Here is a 22,623-nt window from a genome sequence, read left to right as displayed (position 1 = left end):
TTTGGAGTATGCTAGAAAACCAACTCACACTGAAATATGGTATGGAAAAAAAAAGTGGAGGACAAAGAGGCGCTTATCAAGCTTTTCCCTTTACACATTGTACCTAAGGAAAATCGAACAGTCAATGAACGAAAGAACAGATCAGTTGCCAGAGAGCAGGAGCGCAAGGAGGAGGTGACTGCAACGGTACTGCACAAGAGTTTTTTGAGGGAAAGGAAATGTTCTGTACTTTGCAGTGGTAGTTATATGAATCTACACATTTTCAAATTTCATGGAACCGCACACATAAACAATTTCACAGTATGTTAACTGCAAAAATAAAATTAAAAATGTTTAAGTCAAAAGGGAAACCTCTTTATAGAAGTATTCTAGCTAATAATGAAGAAATGAGAGAATCAGAATGTCACCATCTGCAACCCTAAATGAAATGAAAAATATAGACACTGATTACTTTGAGTTCCTAACATCAAAACATGAGAAGCCATGATGGAAATACTCACCATTCCTAAGAAGTAGTCTTTCCAAAAAAATAAAAAATAAAATAAACCTGAATCTCATCAAATGTCTAGAACTAGCTGTAACTACCAATTTATAAGATACACAGGGAACAGAGAAACATGCTAAATGATTCCATGAGGACAGAGTCAGCAAAATTCAGATTGTGGAAAAAATTGGTGGTCAGTGGGGACAGAAGGGAATTGTGGAGAGGGATGGAACTGTTCTATATTATGATTGTTGTGGTGGTTAAGCAACTATATGCATTTGTCACAATTCATAAAACTATACACTAAAATAGGTAAACATTTTATTGTATATAAATCATACCTCAAAAAAAAAATCATACCTCAACTTTTTTAAAAAATTAAAATTCAGATTGTGGGAAACTGTTTCCAGGAACTATAACATAGTTCCTTCACAAATAAACAGCATGGAGAAAAACAGAGTGTGAAAACTACAGATTTAAAAGAACTCGAGATCTTTTTCTTTCTTTCTTTTTTTTTTTTAAGAACTCGAGATCTAATCAACAAATTGCAAGCTTATAAAACTGATCTGGATCCTGATTTGAACTAACAGACATTTTATTTTTATTGTGGTTTTTTTTTTAAGATTTATTTATTTTAGAGAGGGAGGTGCACAAAGAGAGAAGAGAGAATCTCAAGCAGACTCCCCAGTGAGCACAGAGCCCAATGTGGGGCTTGATCTCATGACCCAGAGATCACAAGCCAAACCAAAATTAAGAGTGCTTAACTGACTGACCCACCACGTGCCTTGAACAAGACATTTTATTTATTTTTTTTTTAATTTTTATTTATTTATGATAGTCACACAGAGAGAGAGAGAGAGGCAGAGACACAGGCAGAGGGAGAAGCAGGCTCCATGCACCGGGAGCCCGACGTGGGATTCGATCCCGGGTCTCCAGGATCGCGTCCTGGGCCAAAGGCAGGCGCCAAACCACTGCGCCACCCGGGGATCCCACAAGACATTTTAAAAAACAATTAGCCAAATGTGGAACTCTGAACACTGACAAGACATTTGATGATATTAAGGGAATACTGTTAATTTTTAAGTTATTGTTAATGGTAATGTGGTAATGTGTTTTAAAAGAATCCTTATCTTCCAACAACACATTCTACTATATTTAGAGATGAATACCATGTATGGTTATGCTTCAGGTAGAGTAGGAGTGTATAAAAATTAAATAGGATTTAATTGATAATTATTGAAGCTGGATAAACTATTTTTTAAATTTTATTTATTGGGCAGCCCCGGTGGTGCAGCGGTTTAGCGCCGCTTGCAGCCCAGGGCGTGATCCTGCAGACCCGGGATCGAGTCCCACATCGGGCTCCCTGCATGGTGCCTACTTCTCCCTCTGCCTGTGCCTCTGCCTGTGTCTCTGCCTCTCTCTCAAGCTGTGTCTCTATGAATAAATAAATAAAATCTAAAAAAAGTCTTTAAAAAATAATTAAAAAAATAAATTTTATTTATTTATTCATGAGAGACACAGAGAGAAAGGCAGAGGCACAGACAGAGAGAGAAGCAGGCTCCTCACAAGAAGCCCAACGTGGGACACGATCCCATACCCAGGATCACGCCCTGAGCTGAAGGCAAATGCCCAACCGCTGAGTCACCCAGGTATCCCCCAGATAAACAATTTAAGTTCACTACAGCATTCTAATTTTACCTGTATTTGAAATATTCCATATTAAAAATATACATACAGACATATATGGATACATACATAAAAGTCAAAGTGGAGTCTTAGAAGCTAGTTTGTTTAATTTTCTTCTGCCTACCCTCACCCTCCAGGGAGCCCTTAATTAGTCCCAATGAATCTTTGGGCACATTTTTTTTAACACCCTCACTGCTTGAGGGACGCCTGGGTGGCTCAGTGGTTGGGCGTTCAGCTTCAACTGCCTTCAGCTCAGGGCATAATCCTGGAGTCCCGGGATGGAGTCCCACATCGGGATTCCTGCATGGAGCCTGCTTCTCCCTCTGCCTGTGTCTCTGCCTCTCTCTCTGTGTCTCTCATGAATAAATAAATAAAATCTTAAAAAAAAAAAAATCAGGGGGATCCCTGGGTGGCTCAGCGGTTTAGTGCCTGCCTTTAGCCCAGGGCCCGATCCTGGAGTCCCGGGATCGAGTCCCGCATCGGGCTCCCTGCATGGAGCCTGCTTCTCCCTCTGCCTGTGTCTCTGCCTCTCTCTCTCTCTACGTCTATCATTAATAAATAAATAAAATCTTTAAAAAAAAAAATCACTGCTTCAGCCAGTCTAGGTTTTATTCTAGAATAAAATATTACCATGAAAATGCTTACCATTTGACCATATTATCTTGGGCCCTATAAAATCTGTTTTTACATAACTGAATTTTGGTATATCCTAGGTTTTCACTGACACATGCTGTGAGAAACGGCTTCACCAGGCCACCTGGGTGGCTCAGTCTGTTAAGCAACTGCCTTAGAGGTCAGGTCATGATCCCAGGGTCCTGGAATCGAGTCCCATGTTGGGCTCCCTGCTCAGTGGGGAGTCTGCTTCTCCCTTTCCTTCTCCCTCTGCCTCTCCCCCTGCTTGTGCTGTCAAATAAGTAAATAAAATCTTTAAAAATATACCTGTTTCTGTTTCTCTCATGAACAAATGAATGAATGAATGAATGAATGAATAAATAAATAAATAAATAAATAAATAAATAAATCTTTTAAAAAAAAGAAAGAAAAGATACTCAACATGATCAATCATTAGGGAAAGACATAACGATATAGGAATACCTAGGTGGCTCAGTGGTTGAGCATCTGCCTTTGCCTCAGATGGTGATCCCAGGGTCCTGGGATCAAGTCCTGCATCAGGTTCCCCACAGGAAACTTGCTTCTCCCTCTGCCTATGCCTCTGCCTCTCTCTATGTGTCTCTCATGAATAAATAAATAAAATCTTTAGAAAAATGATATATATCACTAGATATCCCTAGAATGGTAAACAATGGTAATGGTTTTAAGGGCATAAACATGTGTCAAAACTTACCAAACTGTACATTTTAAATGTGTGTGGCTCATGTATGCCACTATACCTTGATAAAGCTGTTTAAAAGAAAAAGAATGGCAATACCAAATATTGGTGAGGATATGGAGCACGTGAATCCCAAACATTGCCAGCAGGAATGCAAAATGGTACAGCCACTTTGGAAAACAGTCCAGCAATTTCTTAAAAAGTTAAACATACACTTACCGTAAGACCCAGCAATTCCATTCATAGGCATCTACTCAAGAGAAATGAAAACATATCTGTCCAAAGACTTAACTCAAATGTTCATTAACAGATGTATTCATATTAGCTAAAAGCTAGAAACAAGCCAAATGTCTGTCAACCAGTGAATGCATAAACAAATTATGGCAAAATCATACAATGGAATGCTCCTCAGCAATAAGAAATTAACTATAGTTATGAAAAAGAACACAGATGAATCTCAACAGCATTATGCCAAGCGGAAGAAACTAGACACAGAAAACTAATGAATGATTTCCTTATGAGATTCTAGAAAAAACAAAGCTATCATTATAGAGAAAAGAGACCAGTGGCTCCTAGAATCATGACTGCAAAGCAACACGAACAAATGTGGGGTAAGGAGGGCAGCAACGGTGATGTTCAATATCATGATTACAGTCAGTGGTTACACAACCATATACATTTGTCAAAACTCATCAAATTGCATACTTAAAATTGGTGCACTTTTTTTTACATTAATAATAACCTCAATCAACATGTTTTTTAAAAGGCTAGAAGAAAAGGCAAAATCTTAAAATATTTAAACTAACGACAGTCACAGGTATCATTTATTAAATATTTAATACATGTCAGGTAACTGTTATTATGTACTTTACATTCATTACTTCAATTAATCTATTTTTTAGACAGACAAAAATCTCTGCACTCATACAGTTATATGCTTTCAGAGGAGAGGAACAGTCCTACAACAGAAGTACTGTCAATACTTGCACTTTGCAAAAGGGCAAATAGGCTTAGAGATTAAATTCATACTTTGTTCTAGAGCCCAGAGCTAGTATTTGAAAGAGCTGGGATTCAACTCCAGTCCAGGATTTCTCAACTTCAGCATCGCTGACAATTTGAGCTAAATAACTCTTTGGTGTGGGAGGCCATTCTACACACTATAGGGTGTTTAGCAGCATTTATTTGTAACTTCACCCACCAGATGCCCTTAGTTGTTACAACCAAGAATGTCTCCTGACATTGCCAAATGTCCCCGGAAGACAAAACTGCCCCTTTTTGAAAACCAGAGCTTAATCCCTAAAAACTGACACCATAGCCCAAACTATTAAAAACAACTTTCTTTCCACACCTGACACTGCCCTGGTTCAGGTCCTGAATTCTGCTCACGTAAGACCTCAATGTTAGTAATTCCACCCAGGGCCTGCTCTGGCATTTCAACAGTCATAATACCACCAAAGTAACCTCCTAAAGACCTCCAGGGCCTAGATGAAATGCCTGGGGAAAGTGCCCTCACTATCAGTATGCAGAATTACTATAAACCCTTTGTATACATACAGAGTCATTATACTGTCCCATTATTTGGGTCTGCCTTCTCCATTACCACATGAGTTTTATCCCAGCAAGGCCCAAATCTTATTCATGTCTATATCCCTAGTATCCTGGACTAGTGAGCATTGAAATGTTTTTAGAATTCAAATGCCTTTTTAAAGGGGGGGGGGGGGGGGGCGGTCCCTGGGTGGCTCAGCGGTTTAGCACCTGCCTTTGGCCCAGGGCGTGATCCTGGAGTCCCGGGATCGAGTCCCACGTTGGGCTCCCGGTGTGGAGCTTGCTTCTCCCTCTGCCTGTATCTCTGCCTCTCTCTCTCTCATGAATAAATAAATAAAATCTTAAAAAAAAAAATAATTCAAATGTAATTCAAAGTACATATACCACCAAAATGCTCTTTGCTTTAAACACATCACTAAGAAAAGCCCCCAAATCATACACTAAAGCTTTACTCAATATGAATCCTAGCCAAACAAATGGGTCTTGTTCCGGACAGGTTCCAAGAAGATGCTCTAACTCATAACCCAAACATTATTATTTTTTTAAAATATTTTATTTATTTATTTATTCATGAGAGACACAGAGAGAGAGGCAGAGACACAGGCAGAGAAAGAAGCAAGGCTCCATGCAGGGAGCCCTATGTGGGACTCGATCCTGGGCCTCCAAGATCACACCCTTGGCTAAAGGCAGGCACTCAACTGCTGAGCCACCCAGGTGTCCCAATGACCCAAACATTAAGCAGACATGTTGAAGTCTTCAGAATTTTCCAAAATCACATAGAGATCAAATTTCCTAATCTTAAAACTCTTTTCAGTCTAGTACAGTTTATCAGGGTCCTTAAACAGTGTCACAGTATTCTGGGCCACTGAAGCCCCATCCTACACTATGTCCCTCTTGCTACCAATTCATTACTGGTTCACTATAGTTTTACTGAACACCCACTCAATGATAGGACCAAAGATATACTAAGATAAAGAAAGAAAAGTTTTAGTGAGGCAAAAAAAAATACATAAAGAATTATTAACAGTAGTGTATAAAATGCTTATCTCAAATGACTTTAGTTCTTCTTAAACATTATTATAGTTTGGTATGTACTTAAAAGATAACTGGGTTGGGGGGAATGGAGAAGGGTTGAGTCCATTAGGTGATGGGGGGCACCTGGGTGGCTCAGTGGTTGAGCATGTCTTCAGCTCAGGGCGTGATCACAGGGTCCAGGATCAAGTCCCACATTAGGCTCCCTGCAAGGAACCGGTTTCTCTCTCTCCCTTTGCCTATGTCTCTGCCTCTTTCTCTGTGTCTCTCATGAATAAATAAATAAAATCTTTTTAAGAAAGTAGGTGATAGGGATTAGGAAGGACCCTTGTGATGACCACCAGATATTGTATGTAAGTGTTGAATCACTAAATTCACTATATGTTAACCAACTGGAATTTAAATAAAAGCTTAAGGAAAAAAAACCCCACCACTAACTGACTTCTATCAAAAAGAATAATTTAACAGCAACTATACTAAAATAAAAATGATACTTTTGGCAACCATTTTCCAAACTTTAATAGGATATATAGTACAACAGTCAACAACTCTACACAGCAGGCCAACTCAAAGGAATGCTTAAGGCCAAATACAACAATTAATTCATCTTGAAGTATTCATCAGAAAGTCATTCCACTGATTTTGAGAATTGTTATAGCTATAGTATGCAACTGATAATACCAGCTATAAAAATTTCTGGCTATGATCATTACATCCCTTCTCTAGAATCTATCTTTAGGGCTTTAACCGGTCATTTTGTTTTCTATTTTTAGCAATTCCAGAACTGTTTTCTGAGGAAAATCATGGTCTTGTGCACAGGACCTCTTTCAAGATGTATACTGGCTGTTCATACAGGCCTAAATCCTGACTTGATCAGGATCTGACCTAATCAGACATCAAAATACATGCTCTCATGATTCTTTTTTTTTTTTTAAAGATTTTATTTATTTATTCATGATAAACATAGGGGGAGAGAGAGGCAGAGACACAGGCAGAGGGAGAAGCAGGCTCCATGCAGGGAGCCCGACGTGGGACTCAATCCCGGGACTCCAGGATCGCACCCTGAGCCAAAGGCAGGTGCTAAACCACTGAGCCACCCAGGGATCCCCTGCTCTCATGATTCTTAACTGAGATATAAGCCTAAACTCATTGCTGCCTGATGTTTACTAAAACTTGACTACAAGAAATAATATTCAGGAAGCCCATGCTGGAGACTCCCAATGGCAGCAATTCTGGACCTTTAAGCATAAAACACCCAAAGGAAGGAAAGGTGCCTCAAGGAGGGACCTAGGGACCTACTGATACAGGAGCATCCATCAAGAATTGAGAGTGTACAGACCAATGTCCCTGATGAACATGGATGCAAAAATTCTCAATAAGATACTAGCCAATAGGATCCAACAGTACATTAAGAAAATTATTCACCACAACCAAGTAGGATTTATCCCCGGGACACAAGGCTGGTTCAACACTCATAAAACAATCAATGTGATTCATCATATCAGCGAGAGAAAAACCAAGAACCATATGATACTCTCATTAGATGCAGAGAAAGCATTTGACAAAATACAGCATCCATTCCTGATCAAAACTCTTCAGAGTGTAGGGATAGAGGGAACATTCCTCAACATCTTAAAAGCCATCTACGAAAAGCCCACAGCAAATATCATTCTCAATGGGGAAGCACTGGGAGCCTTTCCCCTAAGATCAGGAACAAGACAGGGATGTCCACTCTCACCACTGCTATTCAACATAGTACTGGAAGTCCTAGCCTCAGCAGTCAGACAACAAAAAGACATTAAAGGCATTCAAATTGGCAAAGAAGAAGTCAAACTCTCCCTCTTTGCCGATGACATGATACTCTACATAGAAAACCCAAAAGCCTCCACCCCAAGATTGCTAGAACTCATACAGCAATTCGGCAGTGTGGCAGGATACAAAATCAATGCCCAAAAGTCAGTGGCATTTCTATACACTAACAATGAGACTGAAGAAAGGGAAATTAAGGAGTCAATCCCATTTACAATTGCACCCAAAAGCATAAGATACCTAGGAATAAACCTAACCAAAGAGGTAAAGGATCTATACCCTAAAAACTATAGAACACTTCTGAAAGAAATTGAGGAAGACACAAAGAGATGGAAAAATATTCCATGCTCATGGACTGGCAGAATTAATATTGTGAAAATGTCAATGTTACCCAGGGCAATTTACACGTTTAATGCAATCCCTATCAAAATACCATGGACTTTCTTCAGAGAGTTAGAACAAATTATTTTAAGATTTGTGTGGAATCAGAAAAGACCCCAAAGAGCCAGGGGAATTTTAAAAAAGAAAACTGTATCTGGGGGCATCACAATGCCAGATTTCAGGTTGCACTACAAAGCTGTGGTCATCAAGACAGTGTGGTACTGGCACAAAAACAGACACATAGATCAATGGAACAGAATAGAGAATCCAGAAGTGGACCCTCAACTTTATGGTCAACTAACATTCGATAAAGGAAGAAAGACTATCCATTGGAAGAAAGACAGTCTCTTCAATAAATGGTGCTAGGAAAATTGGACATTCACATGCAGAAGAATGAAACTAGACCACTCTCTTGCACCATACACAAAGATAAACTCAAAATGGATGAAAGATCTAAATGTGAGACAAGATTCCATCAAAATCCTAGAGGAGAACACAGGCAACACCCTCTTTTGAACTCGGCCACAGTAACTTCTTGCAAGATACATCCACGAAGGCAAAAGAAACAAAAGCGAAAATGAACTATTGGGACTTCATCAAGATGAGAAGCTTTTGCACAGCAAAGGATACAGTCAACAAAACTAAAAGACAACCTACAGAATGGGAGAAGATATTTGCAAATGACGTATCAGATAAAGGGCTAGTTTCCAAGATCTATAAAGAACTTACTAAACTCAACACCAAAGAAACAAACAATCCAATCATGAAATGGGCAAAAGACATGAAATCTCACAGAGGAAGACATAGACATGCCCAACATGCACATGAGAAAATGCTCTCATCACTTGCCATCAGGGAAATACAATTCAAAACCACAATGAGATACCACCTCACACCAGTGAGAATGGGGAAAATTAACAAGGCAGGAAGCCACAAATGTTGGAAAGGATGTGGAGAAAGGGAACCCTCTTACACTGTTGGTGGGAATGTGAACTGGTGCAGTCACTCTGGAAAACCATGTGGAGGTTCCTCAAAGAGTTAAAAATAGACCTGCCCTACAACCCAGCAATTGCACTATTGGGGATTTACCCCAAAGATTCAGATGCAATGAAACGCCGAGACACCTGCACCCCGATGTTTATAGCAGCAATGTCCACAATAGCCAAACTGTGGAAGGAGCCTCGGTGTCCATCGAAAGATGAATGGATAAAGAAGATGTGGTTTATGTATACAATGGAATATTACTCAGCCATTAGAAATAACAAATACCCACCATTTGCTCCGACGTGGATGGAACTGGAGGGTATTATGCTGAGTGAAGTGAGTCAATCGGAGAAGGACAAACATTGTATGTTCTCATTCATTTAGGGAATATAAATAATAGTGAAAGGGAATATAAGGGAAGGGAGAGGAAATGTGCGGGAAATATCAGAAAGGGAGACAGAACACAATGACTCCTAATTCTGGGAAATGAACTAGGGGTGGTGGAAGGGGTGGTGGAAGGGGAGGGTGAATGGGTGATGGGCACTGGGGGGGGCACTTGACGGGATGAGCACTGGGTGTTATTCTGTATGTTGGTAAATTGAACACCAATAAAAAATAAATTTATAATAAATAAATAAATAAATAAATAAATAAATAAATAAATAAAATACAAATTTCTCAAAAAAAAAAAAAAAAGAATTGAGAGTGAAGGAATATTTAATCTTTCTTACGATATATTCTCCCAAACTTTTTGGTTGCAGGAGCCCCCTGACAGCCTTTGAAAACTATCTTTGTGGGGCACCTGGGTGGATGAGTGGTTGAGCATCTGCCTTCAGCTCAGGGCATGATTCCAGGGTCCTGGGATCCACGCCTTACGCTCCCCAGAGGGAGCCTGCTTTTCCCTCTGCCTTTTCTCTGCCTCTCTGTGTGTCTTGTGAATAAATAAATACAATATTTTTTTAAAAAACTACCTCTGTGGGTATATCCATCGATATTTATATTAGATTGTAGAGCAAAAATTTTAAACACAGTAATACAGAAACACACATTCCATTAGCCATCAGAGCAGAAGTGAAATCATTCTCAACTGTAGCCTCAGAAAATTCCACTGTGAATGAGAGCAAATAATTAAAAGGCAAGTAAAGCCTTAGTATTATTAAGAAAATAGTTTTAGGGGTGCCTGGCTGGCTCAGTGAGAAGAGCACATGACTCTTAATCTCGAGATTATAAATTCAAGTCCCATAGTGGGTATGAAGATTATTATAAATTAATTAATCAATTAATTAATTTTTTTAAAAAGACAACAAAAAAACTTTTTTTTTAATTAAAAAAAAAAGAAATAACATTCATAGAGAAGTCCTTAAGATTAAGAGTGCCTGTATTCAATAATTCAACCAACTGTTTTCTAAGAAGTGCCAGGGACTAGGCTAGATGCTGGGAATAAACAGAATCCCTCCAACTTATTCACCCCTGCTTATCTCTGAACCAAACCAAGCCAACAATGAGCTGTATACTTATACACTGATTTGCCCCTTTGAAGAATGTTTACTGGCATTACATGAACCTTGACTGAGAAGCATTATAGGAAGCAATGATTAAAAACTCACTACTATGATTATTATAGAGATCTCCTCCTCCACAAAACCAGTGTCCCCACCATGAAGACCAGTAAGAAAAGTTTCTCTCAGATCTCTCAGTTAATAATGGAGGTTCAAGGAGGTTTATTAACTCAGATCAGTTTTTCTTCTCAAAAAAAAGTATGCTTCTCTTAAACAACATATGTTTGATTTTATGAACACATGAATCTAGAAGCTGAGCTTTATTTTCTTCTTTGCTTTATTTGAGGAAATTCAGGGCCAAATATGGAACCCATCTTTAGTAACTATACAGTATTTTCTAATCTATATTTTAACTTTGCCACTGGTTTATTATTCTTCTCTCATTTCTTCTTTACCTTAATACCTTATTTTTTAATCCTTTAGAAAAGAGGAGGGAAATAAACAGTACTTGATGGTTGCTTTATTAACATAAAATTTGTCCTTTTTTCTAAAAAAAAAAAAAAAGATTTTATTTATTCATTAGAGACACAGAGAGAGAGGCAGAGACATAGGCAGAGGGAGAAAGCAGGCTCTTGTCGGGAGCCTGATACAGGACTTCATCCCAGGATCGCAGAATCATGACCTGAGCCAAAGGCAGATGCTCAACCACTGAGCCACCCAGGTGCCCCCTCAAAAAAATTTTTTTTAGGTAAGCCCTATACCCAACATGGGCTTGAACTCATAACCCTGAGATCAACAGTTGTATGATCTACTAACTGAGCCAGCCAGGCACCCCAGGGTTGAACTGTTATTATTTCCATGTACAGCTGAGGGAATGGAGGTTCAAGGAGGTTTATTAACTTACATATGATCTCACAGCTTGTATTTGACAGAGTTCGGATTCAAAGACAGTCCAAACCACTATACCTAGGTGTATGTACAAGCTATCATGGGAGCAAATAAGGTGAAGGAGAGAGTGGGAAAGTCCACACACAGGATGTGACATTTGAGCTAAGAATCTCAAAGGAAGGAGCTTGCCAAGAACAAGGAGAAAGTATTCCAGAGAGAAAGAGAAATCATGTGCAAAAATCCAAAGCAAAGAGAGAACATAAGTTCTAGGAATGGCAAACAGAACATAGAGTTACATTCAGCAATTAATTCATTGCGCAGGATTCACCAGAAAGTTAAATCATTTAATACTGGACATTTAATAGGTCCATTATTGAGAATTTCCAGGGCCACAGTATTAAACTGTGGCTGGGAAGTGGGAAGACAGGCAGAAGTGAAATAAAGGCAATCTCCTGGGGGAGGGAGGGAGAGTATGGTAAGAGAGAAAGAGAGTGAGAGAGAGAGAGAGAGAGAGAGAGAGAGAGAAGGGGCAGAAGGAGAAAGAGAAAGAGAATTCCAAGAAACTCCATGCTCAGCACAGAGCCCAATGCAGGGGCTTGATTCCACAGGAACCAACCTGAAATCAAAAGTTGATGCTCAAGCAACTGACTCACCTAGACACTCCAAAAGCAGTCTCTTTTTATCATTAGGCTAAAAAGTCTGAATTATATTCAATAAGCAATGGGGAACCATGGAAAGATTTAAGCAAGAGAATTACAAGATCAACTTGCACAGCATGATGAATGAATTACAGATTTGAGGTAGAGAATGAAGTCAGGAGGCCACAGCAAGAGACTGGCAGTCGGTTAATGAGAGTTAAAATCTGTCCAAAAAAAAAATGTAATGTAAGCCACATATATAATGTTTAATTTCTGAATAGTCATGTTAGAAAAGTAAAGAGGAAAAACAGTTAAAATAACTTTAGTAATACTTTTATTTAATCCAATAGATCTAAAATATTATTTCATTTTATATTCAATACGAAAATTAGTAATAAGAAATTTTACACTCTTTTTGTATACTAACTGGAAATCTGATATTCTTTTTACTTAAAGCACATCTTGCTTTGGACATTAAATTTTCACCAGAAATATTTGATCTATATATAGAGTTCATAAAACTTACAGATAAAAAAGTAGATTTACATATGCCAATTTTTCCAAACATATCTGAATATTTCCCAGTAAGTATCAGTTTTTGAATTTAACTTAATTACAATTAATAAAGTTTAGTTCCTCAGCCATGCCAGTCACATTTCAAGCACTTTATGGCCATATATGGTTACTATATTCAACAGTATATGGGCAGCCCAGGGGGGCTCAGCAGTTTGGCGCCGCCTTCCGCCCAGGGCGTGATCCTGGAGACCCGGGATCGAGTTCCACGTCAGGCTCCCTGCATGGAGCCTGCTTCTCCCTCTGCCTGTGTCTCTGCCCCTCTTTCTCTGTATCTCTCATGAATAAATAAATAATATCTTTAAAAAAAAAAAAGAAAAAAAAGAACAGTACAACCCAGAGTGACAAAGAAACTTTGACTTGCGTCATCAGCATTTTCTATCTACTTACTGGTGAGGCAGTCTGCCTACTCACATCAGTAACTTACCAAGTACCAACTACGACAGTGGTCCTACTGGTCACATCCTCCCTACCGCAGAGAAAGTAATTTCTCTCTAGACCACTGCCTACATCTGTGAAAAAGAAATCTCATGACCACAAAGAATTGCTATATAGTGTCTAACATGCAGAATGCACACAAAAATGTTTGTGGGATGGATATATGCTCTTCTTTATCACTCAAGTAATAATTCACTTGTTTGCAGACTACTTCAGCCCTCTGTTTCTATTTCCCCATGATTTGTTTATTAGACTCTATGTACTACGTATGATGAAAAAAGAAAAAGTAATAAGAAAATATATTTTCAGGGATCCCTGGGTGGCACAGCAGTTTGGCGCCTGCCTTTGACCCAGGGCGTGATCCTGGAGACCTGGGATCGAATCCCACGTCGGGCTCCCGGTGCATGGAGCCTGCTTCTCCCTCTGCCTGTGTCTCTGCCTCTCTCTCTCTCCACTCTCTCTCTCTCTCTGTGTGTGTGTGTGTGTGACTATCATAAATAAATAAATAAATAAATAAATAAATAAATAAAAATATATTTTCAATTGTATATTTATCAGAGTCATTATAATATAATGGGTAAGAGCCTAAGTTCTGGAGTCAGATTGCCTGAATTCAGATAGGAGTTCTATTATTTATCAAAGGAGTGATCTTGGCCTCTCTGTGCCTCAGTTCTCTCTTCCGCATAATAATAGTAACAGTACATGCTTCCTTGGGGTGCTTCGAGATCACAAAAGATAATACATATAAAGCACTTGCACATAGTACTTGGCACTTAGTAGATGTTCAATAAACATTACCTTTTTAATATATTTTGCTTTTTAAAGTAAGTTGTATGCCCAGGGCAGGGATCCAACCCACCAGCCTGAGATCAAGAGTTGCATGCTCTACCAAGTATGCCAGCCAGATGCCCCAAACATTCGTTTAGTTGGGTTTTTTTCTTAGGATTTTATTTATTTATTCATGAGAGACACAGAGAGAGAGGCAGAGACATAGACAGGAGGGAGAAGCAGGCTCCCCATGGTGAGCTCACTGCGAGACTCCATCCAGGGACCCCAGGATCACCACCTGTGTGAAGGCAGATGCTCAACCACTGAGACACCTAGGCGTCCCTCCTCCTTTTTTTTTTTTTTAATTTTATTTTTAAATACCTCTACACTCAACGTGGGGCTCGAACTCATAACCCTGAGATCAAGAGTCATACTCCACCAAATGAGCCAGTTAGGTGCCCCCCACAAACACTAGCTTTTTAAACAGAGCTAGCGGAGAAGTTGAAATTAGAGTGCAAGTAAAAAAACTAGGATTTCTCAATTACCCACGTCTGTTTCCCATATAATCTTACATACACACGCACACACACGCAGATGATACAGGTAGTACTCTGAACTCCTCAAAAGAAGGATCCTGCGTGTAGTTATATTCGGTACAAAAGGAGCTAAAGAAAAAACTTCATCTACTGACTGTGTAACCGTGCAGTACGGCACAGATGTAAGCAAACAAATGGAAAAACATGAAGCAAAATAGGGACGCATTTTGCCTTACCTGCTTTTCCGTTTTCGAGGTGGTTTCTCCACTGTGCCAGTCAGTCTACAAACCAAATAAGATGGTAACTAAAAGTAACACACAAGAACACATCTCCCGGCCCTGCTGTGCCCGCCGGAAACTCAGCGTGCCACCCTCTAGGACCCCAGGCTCGCCAAGCTCACACCTGACCTTACAAACGCCTTAGGCTCTGTTTCCCCTATTTACCGAGACCAAGCAATCCTTGGACTCGCGGCTCCCCCGAGGTCTTCTCTGCCCAAACCCTGCTCTCCCTTCCAGTCCCTCACTCTATCCTCAGCTCCTATTCGCCACAGCCCCGCTCCCCAAAACCACCCACCTCCACCTACTCATTGTTTGCCTCGTCACCCCCGCAAGCCCCTCCGGCCTCTCCTCTCCCGCGCCCACCCCCTCCCGGGCGCGCACTGCCCCGGCCGAGCCCCGCCCCTCCAGGCCCCGCGCCCCCCGCATTCCACGGCCCGTCCACGGGGCGCGCACGCCCTGCCCCGCCCGGCCCGGCGCCCCCAGCCTCACCCCTCGGCGTCCCTTCCCTCACACACCCCTCTCCTCCGGCCTCGAGGATGCGGCCGCTGCCCAGCCCGCTGCCCAGCCCGCTTCCCCGCCCCTGGACGTCCCCCGAGTCCCCCCTCAGCCTGAACCCCCCCGCCCCTCCCGCGGCCCCAAGCCGCTGCCCCTGGGCCCGCTCCCCGCGCCCCCACCCCATCCCCAACCCCGACCCCGACCCAGCCTCCGCCCCACCTGGGGGCCAGGCGACTCCGCGGCTGCTGGGGCTGCCGGGCTCCTCTGACCATCCGGCTCCGGCTCCGCCGCGGGAGCTGCTCCGGCGGCCGCAGGGCTCGCTCGGGAAGCTGAGGCGGCGGAGGCTGGAGTAGGCGGAGAGGCGGGAGGAGGGCCTCGCGCCTCTGCCTGACATGCCGCGGGGCCCGCCCCCTCCGCGCCTCTCCCCGGCTCCCATTGGCTAGAGCTGTAGTGTGGCCGAAAGTCTGGCTGTCGATTGGGCGCTCGGGCCGTCACGTCCCGCCACCTAGAGTTTGGTTGAGACTGCAGGTGGCAGCGGAGGTGCCTTAGTGACTGCTAGCAGGGCCGGGGCGACCTAAGCGCCACCGTGCGCTGGAAAGTAAAAACTGCATCTCAGGCGCCAGACACCTGCCGGCAGGTTCTCCTGGCTCTGCGTCCTGCATTCCACACACATGCTGGCGCCCACCAACACTGCACCACGCCAGGACCAACAGCCAAGCACTGCAATTTCCCAAACTCCTCTGGCAGGTGCGACAGTGAGGGAACTCTCCAAAACGAGCTTCATTTTGAACCACATCGATGCGGTCCCTGACTACATCATGCTGAAATGGTCTCACTGCTCACAGATATCCCTTCATAGAGAATCCAGCAAGAAAACTGCAAGAATCTACCGAAATAAAGCATGTTTCAGATGCTCAGCCCTCTGCAGGAAAGATCACAAGCTTGTGTGCAGGCTTCCAAGAAAGCAAGAGATTTAAAGAATTACCATGAAAGAAAAAATCATCACTGCAAACAGTATTGATGCCATAACTAAAAGCAATGTGTTTGTTCCATTTTGGAAGGACTAAGTAGAATTGATCCTTGAGGGTGTGCTAGCCATCCTGTGATACTGCAGATGATTGTAAGTTCAATGCCGATCAATTTAAAAATAAATTTCACTGCATTTTTAATAGACCTAAACATGCAAGACTACCAGCATATATGCACAGTATTAGTTACCGTTCCTCTTATACTTTAATAAGGCCATCCTTAAAAATAAGACATAGCTCATTAACATATAAAACTCAGCCATTAATGTCCTCTACAGTCTCTCTACACTTCATGTGAACAGGCTTTGTTGTTTTTGGTAGATCCTTGGCATCTATTTGGAACTGGTGGGAGGCATAAAACTTTCTTTTGCTATTTCCTTTTTATTAGAAAATGTTTTTGTGCATTATTTATATGACAGCCTAGAGTAGATTACACCAGCAGGTTGGGGTCAAATCTCACCCTCACAAAGGCAGAAACTAGGATAACTAGCTTTTCGCAAAACTGATTTTTTTTTTTTTTTTGGCAGAGAGGACTGTCCTTTATTCTGAGATGGCTCTTTTAACATCTTTCATATTAAAAATGATACACCTCCTATGAAGTAATGATGGTAAATTGTAGTGGGTTTTAAATGGCTTTGACAAGACAAAAAATGTTGCCAAACATCTGTTGGCTCCCCTAGTTAATACTTTATGTAATCCCCAAATTACCAAATTATGGAGAGCCTCAATCTCAACCAAACCAGAGAGGGGGAATCAGCATAATTTGTCAGACAAGAGTGTGGCAGGTAGGAGTCCTGGTGGGGAGGACTATCAACTCACTAGAAGACTAATCTTGAAATATCACTCATTACATTTCTTAAAAATAGGGATTAAAATCCTGTGTGTTCAACATCTTTCACAATTGGTCAACTCCTCTCTGATACATGGTTCTGTCAAAACAGCTGCTGCTTTAATTTCTTATGCCTTCCTAAGAGGCAGCCTCAAGTCCTATCTTCATGTCACATGCAAGTTCTAGTAATCTCTGCTTCTGTGTTTTTAATATGTAAGAAACGTACATCTCATCATTCTAGCCCACATTTAATTCACTTTCTCTTTTAAGCCTTTCCCAATCGCTCCATTCTATATCTTTCTTCTAATTCATTGTACTTTCATAAACTACACTACCAACAATTATATATTGCCTCAAATTATTCTTACTTCCCATCTACATTTAATTCAGGCAAAGGGTATATTAAAATGAGCCCTCAATAAATGGCAGTTTTGGGCCAGGGGCCAAGTACTTTGTGTGCTATTTTTAATCTTGATCAACCCTGTAGGATACTTAGACACAGAATTTTAAAATCTGGAGAACCCAACTTGAGCAGGGTCACACAGCTACAATAGCCAGTATTACTTAAGAGGGCTTAAGATGTACTCTTGTATGCCCTAAAGAGGTTCAAGTTCCAGCCCTCCTATGCAACCTGCAAAGTTACCTATCCTAAATGTTTCTTCCTCTGAAGGAGGGCGGGGAGGTAATACAGTCTTAGGATCATGGTAAAGGTAAACACAAAATAAGGCATGTATAGCATTTGGCTAAGTTAGCTATTACTGCCTGGCAGAGCTGGGTTTTTTACCTAGATCTGATTCCAGAGCCTATATTCTCTATACTATTCCATAATGCCTCTATGTAGTCTTTTATATCTCATTTCCATTTATACACAAAAGCAGAGTGCTGAGAATAATGGGTGTCCAGGGATTGAGTGGAATATACTTATGTAGTATTTTTGTTGATACAAAAAAAAAATCTTCATAAATTTCATGCAGTTTGAATAAAGGAAATATTTGAGTGATATAAGCCAGCATAATCTCTCATGAAGGTAAGAAAGGCAATCACCGATTGATTGATAAGGAAATAGAAAATTAAGAAGACGGCAATAAGGAACAAACATTCCCCAGGAATCTACTGTGTCTGGCACCACACTACGGGACTTTCCAAAATGCTTTTTGGTATTTTACTACTGTATACTTCATGAACATGAATGCAGACTATAAACATACAATTGAAAGAGTTGTGATGATCTCATGATGCATGGTTCTGGAAACTAGGTCCAGGCCATAATAATGAATATTGCCTTTAAAGGGGATCCCTGGGTGGCTCAGCGGTTTAGCGCCTGCCTTCGGTCCAGGGTGTGACCCTGGAGACCCAGGATCGAGTCCCACGTCGGGCTCCCTGCATGGAGCCTGCTTCTCCCTCTGCCTGTGTCTCTGCCTCTCTGTATCTCTCATGAATAAATAAATTCTTTAAAAAAATAAAAAATAAAAAAATAAAGAACTGGGACACTTAGTTCAAAGTTAAATGCAGAACAATAAAAAGTTTCATTTCTGTTTACCAGTCAAGCAACCAAGTGAAGGAATAAGCAGTTTTTTTTAATTTAAATTGTGTTATATAAAATGCTAACTTTTTGTCGGGACATGCTACAGACTATGCATTAGATAAAATTTTCTGACAAACTTCCTATAATCTTTTTATTAATTTACACTGAGAGGATATAGCACCTTTCATCCAAGGAACTGAAGGTGCTTTACAAACATTAGCATTTAAAAAACAATTACATTTAAAAATCTGGATTCGTGCTGTTGTTAAATCTCTTCAACTCCAGGTACACAATTTTCTGGAGGCTGATGGAAAGCAATTCTATTTCTGACAACGAAAGAGGCTCAGAAAGAGTTTGGATTTGCTTCCGCAATACAGGCATTTTCAAAACCTGGTGCTAGGCTTACAAAGCAAACACACACAAATCTTAATGCAAAGAATATTTCAAACCTTATTTCAAAAGCAAAACCCAGGGTTTAAGACGTCACAATCTTCCAACAGTTCTGGTCATCCAGATGTTAGGAGCTGATGCAGAATGCATATTAGATGTGCTCTTGATGCAGACTTTTTAGGATCACACCCAAATGAACACATTTAAAGTAGTGAGATGTTTCAGGAAAAAGCATTAACCTATGAAAAGCTAGCCAAGTGCATATCAGGAAAAGGGGAAAGGGAGTAATTGGCAATTAAAAGTAGACAGTTCTCACTAGAGCCTAGGACACTTTATTAGAAACCAAGTATATCATCAGCAAATAAAAATAGTTATTACCCCCATTAATACAACATAAAGGATTTTACATTCAGCCTAGATACAGGGAGTAACAGATCCTCCTGCCTACAAATCTATGACTGGCAAGTATCTTCCACTACATGATTACTCTATATCGTACATAGCCCTTATTTATTAAATCCAAATATTCCTTTTAGGCTTACAAAGTCCAATACATTCACTCTCTCTTCCCTTTACATGTCTAATTGTAAAAACTTCTTTTTTTCATGCAAAAAAGCCATTATTCAGCTGAAGAGAAAAAAATCAGACAAAATAGAGATGGCAATTAAGGAATGGACAAAATATTATTGGCACATGCCCAACTAGTGACAAACAAATGCAGTACACCATGACTTAAAAATAAAGGTCACATTACAGGGATAACTAAAACAACTACATCAATCTAAGCTAAGGAGTGTCAAATGGGAAGGGAGGGCTGAGGTTACCGATTTTATTGGTACAACTTAGAAGCAGAGGAGAGCAAGCACTTAAATACAATTTATGGTAACAGAAAAAAACACTGCAGAGAGCTGTTCAAAGACTACACCAAGTTGTCTGCATCATTAATTTCCAGTGTTTCACAATTAGTAAAATACATAGCTACATATCCCTGTAAGATAAAAATACCTTTCCCCCTGAATTACACTGGGGTCAGGGCAGTAACACAAAGCTACTGACCCAACAGTTCAAGTGTGTGCAGCAAATGTCTTAGCCACTTCTTTCATATAGCTATACAATTAAAAACTAAACAAGGAGCTAGGTGGTTATGGCAAAAAAAGAAAATAAAAATAAAAATATTATTGTGCTCATTTAATAAAAGAAAAACCCTGATGAAAAATTATGTGCCAAGAAGCTTAGATTATAAAGATTTTTATTGCATTTTTAGGTAACCTGGAAGTTCTTATCCTGAAGGGGAAAAGTTGGTTTTCAAAACTACCTGAACAGATACTAAAGTGCTTTATTAATTGGCTGGCTTCACAAAGATTTCCTGGAATGACAAAAATTAATTATAGTAGTAAAGGGATACCAACTATTTCACAAAATAGTAAATTCCAACATCATTTATGACCACAGTCATAAGAGACACTGGAACACTTGTCCTTATTAAGTGGACAGTTGCATATAAAGAACTGATCATCACACCCTTTGGATATTCAAATTACTTACACAAAGCCGAAACATGGTACCACAGACCTTTACAAAAAAGGACAATTTGTTTCTTTCTACACTTTTTAAAATTTGCTTCAAATTACAGTTCACAAATACAAGAGTCCTGACTTTTCAACCTTTCCAGTTGCAGTTAAAAATTGAACACTTTCTAAAAGTTAAGGTCAAGTGTTACATCAAGAGGAGAATGATTCCTACTGAAAAGTACACAGATTTTACTTAATGATATGCATGATAGATTGTAAACTGGATCAATCACATTTTACTCAACTAGTATCAAATGAACACATCAGCATTACAAGTATTAAATGTTTTTCTATTACTATAGAGAATATAAACCAAAACATTAATATGGCAGTTATGTTCTTTAGGCACAGTTTAGTAATTTTTTTTTTCAATAAATAGTATTGAATTTCAGTTGAAGTTTTAAACTCAATAACCAAAGGGTCAAAAACTCTGACTTGGGGCGGGGAGGAGGGGAGAATAACTTTAAACTAACAATGTAAGCTGTTTAAAATTTCTAATACTTTAACCTATCTGGGTTTAAGATTACTTTATTAAAAAATACAAGGAATCTGAAAAAAGATCGATACAATTATCTTACTGTACAAAGTCATAAGCTGTAGCAGTTTTAACTAAAATTTAAAAACACAACAAGGAGGGCAGCCCTTTAGACCAATTTATTTTATATCCACTTAAAATATCATCCAACAAAGGACAATGAAGTTTACAGCTGGGACAGGTATACATAACTCGAGGCATTTGCAGTCCATCGTGCCCACTGAATAACAACTTTGCTGCTGAAATTTCTTAAAACTTACCAAACTAAAACAAAAGGCTGAATGATACAAAAGGAGGAGCATTTCGGTGTAGTCTGTTCTGTCAATTGGCTTTTTAAAAAGAGGAGACACATCCTGTTTCCCCCAGACCAGTAAATAAGCAAGAGCTACATGCAGCAGTGTGAGTATTAAGACATTTCTCAAGTCTTCTCAAATGAGTCCAAAGTGGGGATGGGATAAGGGAGAAAATTGATAGAAAAACATTGCTATAGACACCATAACAAACAATAAATTTAGATAATTTAAAATTAAAAAAAAGGCAAGAGGCAGCATTTCAGCAGCAAAGTGCTCAATAAAAAGTATATTGTAGAGGGTAATACACGAAAGTTGGGGTATGAAGAAGGAAGAAAAATGGGTCAGCAGGATGGGCGAAGGCCTCAAAGAAAATACGGCGTCGTCGTTCTGGGAGGAATAACACGTTCTGAATCTGGAACTGCCCGGAATAACTTTGGTTCTCTTGTATTTACATCTTTGAAGACCATGATCGAAGCGATATTTCCACAACGATAGCAGTAATTAGGAGCAGACCATACTGTTACCAGCTTCTCATCAAACATAAATTTATAGCCTTCGTGCACTAGTTGGTGTGCTCTGCAGATGAGTTTTAAGTTGTTGATATGAACAAACTGCAAGTCAGAAAGGTTTTGTTAAATATCTAGCACATAAAAAGAATCATGTTATATTTATATATAAAATAAGTAAGAAAATAATATTTAAATACAGTCTGGGGCTCCTGGAGCTCAGGAGCACCCAACTCTTGATTTTGGCTCAGGTCATGATCTTAGGATTGTGAGATCGAGCCCCATGTCTGGCTCCACACTGGGCATGGAACCTGCTTAAGATTCTATCTTTCCCTCCTCTCTCTCTGCTCTCCCCCTCCCTCTCTAAAAAAAAATAAAATAATAATAATAAAGTATAAATCCTTTTACTAACGTTCTCATGATTATAGAACCCATTCTACTATAGTTATCCCCACTACTTACAGTAAGTTATAGACAAATAAGGCTGTTTTGGCCTAAGTTATAGAAATCATACAGTCACGTAATTTATTAGAAGAAATGCATTCTATAAGCACTATCAGATGTGAAACGAAATTTTTATGG

General features: G+C 39.9%; 2 protein-coding genes across 5 annotated transcripts in view; both read right to left on the bottom strand.

Annotated features, from left to right (window-relative positions):
* The window catches only part of SCAI (suppressor of cancer cell invasion), a 154,278-nt gene extending 138,493 nt beyond the window's left edge, over window positions 1–15,785 (bottom strand). For 3 of the 4 annotated variants that reach the window (XR_011999849.1, XR_011999851.1, XR_011999850.1), the window contains exons 1-2: window positions 15,584–15,755; window positions 14,828–14,872 (exon numbers count right to left, since the gene is read on the bottom strand). Coding sequence is in view for 1 of the 4 variants with exons in the window: in XM_026009290.2 (XP_025865075.1) it covers window positions 14,828–14,872; window positions 15,584–15,636 (98 nt within the window). In the remaining 3 variants the exon portion in view is untranslated. Of the gene's footprint in view, window positions 1–14,827; window positions 14,873–15,583 lie in introns of all 4 variants that reach the window. The other variant, XM_026009290.2, reaches the window with a different exon arrangement.
* Window positions 15,786–19,448: 3,663 nt separating this feature from the next.
* The window catches only part of PPP6C (protein phosphatase 6 catalytic subunit), a 37,253-nt gene continuing 34,078 nt past the window's right edge, over window positions 19,449–22,623 (bottom strand). Inside the window, exon 7 of the mRNA XM_026009295.2 lies at window positions 19,449–22,146. Coding sequence (XP_025865080.1) covers window positions 21,898–22,146 — 249 coding nt within the window. The 3' untranslated portion in view covers window positions 19,449–21,897. The remainder of the gene's footprint in view (window positions 22,147–22,623) is intronic.

This window comes from Vulpes vulpes, chromosome 2 (assembly GCF_048418805.1).
Source record: "Vulpes vulpes isolate BD-2025 chromosome 2, VulVul3, whole genome shotgun sequence".
NCBI lineage: Eukaryota > Metazoa > Chordata > Mammalia > Carnivora > Canidae > Vulpes > Vulpes vulpes.
Note: the sequence above shows the minus strand (reverse complement) of the source record. Positions and strands in the feature narration are given on the sequence as shown.